The 6,231-nt window shown below is 46.4% G+C and overlaps 1 protein-coding gene across 1 annotated transcript in view; it reads left to right on the forward strand.

Moving 5' to 3' along the window:
- The first annotated feature begins 2,940 nt into the window (after positions 1–2,940).
- The window catches only part of LOC143117400 (uncharacterized), a 96,242-nt gene continuing 92,951 nt past the window's right edge, over positions 2,941–6,231 (forward strand). The window contains exon 1 of the mRNA XM_076279105.1: positions 2,941–3,028. Coding sequence (XP_076135220.1) covers positions 2,941–3,028 — 88 coding nt within the window. The remainder of the gene's footprint in view (positions 3,029–6,231) is intronic.

Below are 6,231 nucleotides of genomic sequence, written 5' to 3' on the forward strand. Positions count from 1 at the left end.
GGTCTAATTCAAGACTCTATTCCTCAGTGGTTCCATGTTGGTGGAATGAGTTGCCCAGTGCTCTCCGTTCCTGTGGTAGTTTTGGGTCGTTTAAGAGGGGTTTAAAGACATTCCTGTTCAACATGTACTTAGTTGTTTAAGTGCTTATGTGTTATGGTTTGTATAATATTGTTTTATTTTCATTAGGCTGTTAATTAATTTGACATTATTGTTTATTATTGATATGATCCTTAATGTAGTCTTACCATGTCATTGTTTTTATTTTATTGATTGAATTGACATTATTGTTTTATTATTGCCTTTCCCCTCATTGTCATTGCTTATTTTATTAGGCTATTGATTTAATTGATATTATTGTTTATTATAACTATTCTCCTTATTATATCTGACCAACATTCTAATCTGTTCCCTGTTAAATGTTAAATATTATGTTGTTTTGTATTTATGTGTCGCTTTGGACAAAGACGTCTGCCAAATCCATAACCATATGGGCCTCATCATAACCACTATAGGAGCTCCATAACCCTGTAAATAGCCTAGGCCTCAAAGCACTACTATATGGGCCTCATCATAACCACTATAGGAGCTCCATAACCCTGTAAATAGCCTAGGCCTCAAAGCACTACTATATGGGCCTCATCATAACCACTATAGGAGCTACATATAGTGTCCCTGTAAATAGCCTAGGCCTCAAAGCACTACTATATGGGCCTCATCATAACCACTATAGGAGTTACATATAGTAACCCTGTAAATAGCCTAGGCCTCAAAGCACTACTATATGGGCCTCATCATAACCACTATAGGAGCTACATATAGTGACCCTGTAAATAGCCTAGGCCTCAAAGCACTAATATGTAATATAGGCCTCAAAGGGCTAATGTATGTGATATATTAGTGGGTAGCCTAGGCCTCAAAGGGCTAATATATGTGATATATTACGGGGTAGCCTAGGCTAATGTATGTGATATATTAGTGGGTAGCCTAGGCCTCAAAGGGCTAATATATGTGATATATTAGGGGGTAGCCTAGGTATATTAGTGGGTTTTAATTTAAATACCCCCCACCCCAGTTTTGGTGTGCCACCCCAAGATTGGCACTGGCGCCTCATCTGGCCACCCAGCTGTTCAAATGTTCTGGAGGCGCCTCTAGCCCTAACCCTCTGGCCCTAACCCTCTGGCCCTAACCCTCTGGCCCTTACCCTCTGGCCCTAACCCTCTGGCCCTAACCCTCTGGCTTGCTGTCTGGGTAGTATGTGCACAAAAAACCCATCTACAATATATCTTTAATACTAGGACTCATGAATGGTGGCTAATAATGGGTAATGTAGATGTTGCATTAAAGATCAGCTGATAATGGGTAATGTAGATGTTGCATTAAAGATCAGCTGATAATGGGTAATGTAGATGTTGCATTAAAGATCAGCTGATAATGGGTAATGTAGATGTTGCATTAAAGATAATAATGGGTAATGTAGATGTTGCATTAAAGATCAGCTAATAATGTCCAATGTAGATGTTGCATTAAAGATCAGCTGATAATGGGTAATGTAGATGTTGCATTAAAGATCTAATAATGTAGATGTTGCATTAAAGATCTAATAATGTAGATGTTGCATTAAAGATCAGCCATTTCTATCTACAACAGTCAAGAATCCTGCCAACCAATGCCAACGTGTGCTTGCTAGGGAGGTCCAAAAATACTAGGATTCATTATAAATAGTATTCCTATATAACTTTGTCCATAACTACTGTAGGATTCCTATAACTCTTTCACATAAGAGATGAAATCTCTTATTATAGACACACTTAACATGTTGTGGGTGCTGAACAAGGAGGTTTGATAATTTCCATTCTGATCTGAGGGAAACTGTGCTCTCGAGCTCACTGGGGCGCTGCAAAACCCGCGAGCTCAGCTGGAGGTCGGGGCGCGAGAGGACGTGCATCTCTCCTCTCTCTGATGCAGGCAGCACGTGCCCCAGTCCCTCACAGCCTCCAGCTGCTACGCATAAGTGTGACGTCAAACACACACGCGCACACATACACACACACATACACACACATGCAGGATGATGACACGCCCCTCTCGTGATGCCGCGTTAAATCTTTAAACATAGATGTTCATGACCGACTCTCTCTCTCTCTCTCTCTCTCTCTCACACTCACACACACACGCAGCGAGATAGAGCTGCGGTTTCGGCGACAGCGGATTACAACCTTCCCCCTCCCTCGTGCGCACATCTGCCCAGTGTTTATGTAATCGCGGGCATCCATCCGCACACGGGACAGTGTAACGGCTCTTGGGAACCAATGCTGACAAATATGTTTTATTTCGATTGAGCTCGGTGCTTTACCGGAATAAATAGCCTACACCTCGCGCGACCGCGCCATTTCATTGGGATACGCTTCTGTCTACACTGGAGTTAAAGCCCGCGACAGCACGCGCTCCTCAGCTGAGAGAGAGGGATGGAGGGAAGGATGGAGAGATTGTCAACCATGAAAAAGTGGGACGCTCGTGGATAGAGCTCGACATCGAGTCAGCGAAAGCCGCGAGCTGTTTGGCTTTTTAATCTGCGGCTCCTTGCGCGGACGACTGCTGTCATCCTGTAAGACACGCACACAACACACACACACACACACGCGCAGGGAGAATGGAATAGGCTAACGGCATTCCTTTCGACCTGTCAGCGATGCCCGTCCCGTTGCAACTGGAGTCTACCGGAGATCACTCCCGTACGTCGGAACCGCGAAGCTGCGAAGAGGCACTCCTCGCCAGCTCTCAGTGGATGTAGACGTAGTGTGTGTGTAAGTGTGTAAGCGTGTGACGTCTGCTTCCGTCCCATTGCTGGCGGCTATGCATCCTCGGGCGTGCGCGCGTGCGAAGGCGTTGGAGTGTGTGTGAGTTTGTTCGAGTGCGTGTGTAAGCGTGCGTGCGCGAGTCATGGGGAAGGAACAGGAGCTGCTACAGGCCGTGAAGACTGAGGACTTAACCACCGCACAGCGCATCCTCCAACGACCCAGCAAAGCCAGTGAGTACACTACACACACCATACACACACCACACACACCATACACACACACACACATACCATACACACACCACACACACCATACAAACACCACACACACACACACACACACCACACACACACACACACCACACACACACATCCATATACATTATTTATTCATATATATTTATGTGTGTGTGTGTATGTGTGTGTGAGTATGTTTGAGTATATGTGTGTGTATGTGCATGTTTGATGTTTGTTTGTGTGGGTATATGTGGGTTCATGTATGTCTGTGTATGTGTGTGTGTGTGTGTGTGAGAGAGAGAGAGTGTGAGTGGTTATATGTGGTTACTGTATGTATGTGTGTGCGTGTGTGTGTGTGAGAGAGAGAGAGTGAGAGAGTGATTGGTTATATGTGTGTACTGTATGTATGTGTGTGAGTGTATGTGAGTGTGTGTGGGTGTATGTGTGTATTGTGTGTATGCGTGTACATGCATGTGTGTGGGTGTGTGGGTATATGTGTGAACTGTATGTATGGGTGTGAGTGAGTGTGTGTGTGTGAGAGTGTGGGTATATGTGGGTATATGTGTGTACTGTATGTATGCGTGTGTGTGTGTAGTGTGTGGGTATATGTGTGAGTGTATGTATGTGTGTGAGTGTGTGTGTGTAGTGTGTGGGTATATGTGTGAGTGTATGTATGTATATGCATGTGTGTGTAAACTGTATAGATGTGTGTGAGAGTGTATGAGACTTCATATGCACTCTGTGTGTGTGTGTGTGTGGAGTGCAAGTGTATGAGTATTCATATGCACTCTGTGTGTGTGTGTGTGTGGAGTGCAAGTGTATGAGTATTCATATGCACTCTGTGTGTGTGTGGAGTGTGTCAGGGTTTCTGTTGTCCTGTAATTGCTGGACATTGGCTGGAAAAAAATGAAATGTCCGACAAAATTAAATTTCTCCGGTCAAATTGTCAGATTAAAATTGGCAAATAATCCCGTCCCCCTAACACAATCTGAATTTGAGAATGAGCCTAAAATGTAGGCCTATACTTAAGCAAGAATACGTCCTTCGGCTATGTTTTAAAGGAACAGGCTCTACCATTTGAAAGTTATTAGACAACACACATATGCTGCATTTCAAATAAAGCGCACGTTTAAAACGTCTGTTAAACAACGAACAAATGAGTGAGAAGGTTCAGACATGGCCAGGCCCAGGCAGACTAGCCTTAAACGCTCTCTTCAGAGGTCAGACGCAATGGATGATGGTAAATCGGTAACGCCTGAAACCTCAGATGTCCGGTCAGCTCCACCACCACCAGAGAAAAAGCCGAGGTGTTGGGCTTACTGTAGCCCTGTCTGTCAGAATCAGTGACCACCAGAGAACAAGCCGAAGTGTTGGCTAGCCCTGTCTGTGTCTGTGGGGATGAAGTGTTGGGTGTACTGTAGCCCTGTCTGTGTCTGTGGGGATGAAGTGTTGGGTGTACTGTAGCCCTGTCTGTGTCTGTGGGGATGAAGTGTTGGGCTTACTGTAGTCCTGTCTGTGGGGATGAAGTGTTGGGTGTACTGTAGCCCTGTCTGTGGGGATGAAGTGTTGGGTGTACTGTAGCCCTGTCTGTGTCTGTGGGGATGAAGTGTTGGGCTTACTGTAGCCCTGTCTGTGGGGATGAAGTGTTGGGCTTACTGTAGCCCTGTCTGTGTCTGTGGGGATGAAGTGTTGGGCTTACTGTAGCCCTGTCTGTGTCTGTGGGGATGAAGTGTTGGGCTTACTGTAGCCCTGTCTGTGGGGATGAAGTGTTGGGTGTACTGTAGCCCTGTCTGTGTCTGTGGGGATGAAGTGTTGGGCTTACTGTAGCCCTGTCTGTGGGGATGAAGTGTTGGGTGTACTGTAGCCCTGTCTGTGGGGATGAAGTGTTGGGTGTACTGTAGCCCTGTCTGTGTCTGTGGGGATGAAGTGTTGGGCTTACTGTAGCCCTGTCTGTGGGGATGAAGTGTTGGGCTTACTGTAGCCCTGTCTGTGTCTGTGGGGATGAAGTGTTGGGCTTACTGTAGCCCTGTCTGTGTCTGTGGGGATGAAGTGTTGGGCTTACTGTAGCCCTGTCTGTGGGGATGAAGTGTTGGGTGTACTGTAGCCCTGTCTGTGTCTGTGGGGATGAAGTGTTGGGCTTACTGTAGCCCTGTCTGTGGGGATGAAGTGTTGGGTGTACTGTAGCCCTGTCTGTGTCTGTGGGGATGAAGTGTTGGGCTTACTGTAGCCCTGTCTGTGGGGATGAAGTGTTGGGTGTACTGTAGCCCTGTCTGTGTCTGTGGGGATGAAGTGTTGGGCTTACTGTAGCCCTGTCTGTGGGGATGAAGTGTTGGGTGTACTGTAGCCCTGTCTGTGGGGATGAAGTGTTGGGCTTACTGTAGCCCTGTCTGTGGGGATGAAGTGTTGGGCTTACTGTAGCCCTGTCTGTGGGGATGAAGTGTTGGGTGTACTGTAGCCCTGTCTGTGGGGATGATGTGTTGGGTGTACTGTAGCCCTGTTCTGTTCCCATGGCTACACTGGACATGTAGACAGACCCATGGCTACACTGGACATGCAACTGTGTTCTGTTCCCATGGCTACACTGGACATGCAGCTGTGTTCTGTTCCCATGGCTACACTGGACATGCAGCTGTGTTCTGTTCCCAGAGCATATGCGTTCTCTGTCTATGATCTGCAGGGTTAGGGCCTCCTCCACGAGTAGATTGCTGGTGCGCGGATAATTTGCGGCACAATGGAATGGTATCATTGAACCGCAGACCGAAAGAAAAAGAAACTTAACATTTTCTAGAATAGGAAATATTTCTTAATTTAGTGTTATGTCAGTCAGACTGATGCACTGATGAAGGTCTGAGGACCGAAACGTTTGTCACCTCACTTGGTAGCACATTGGTTGATGGATTAAACACTTCTTTTATTTATTTTTCAACGGCAAACAATGGTGTGCGAGTTTTCTTCCATGACTGACTACTACGTTGCCTAAAACTAACGCACCCGCACGGCCTTGAGTATTTGGCGCGAGACCCTACCTGTCTAACCTTAATTTAGTGTTCAAATAAAGAGGCAAAGCATTAGGGGGTAGTGGTGTGAGTGTGTGCGCATCTGTTGAACCACTAGATTAGTATTGGGGAGTAGAGGAGCCAGGGCTGTAGTCACCATAGACATTGAGGGGGACGTGTGGAGCCAGGGCTGTAGTCACC

This window comes from Alosa pseudoharengus, unplaced genomic scaffold (assembly GCF_046254945.1).
Source record: "Alosa pseudoharengus isolate Yale_2024_CS ecotype anadromous, Long Island Sound unplaced genomic scaffold, YU_APseudo_1.1 YU_APseudo_1.1_scf_1, whole genome shotgun sequence".
Classification (NCBI taxonomy): Eukaryota; Metazoa; Chordata; class Actinopteri; order Clupeiformes; family Clupeidae; genus Alosa; species Alosa pseudoharengus.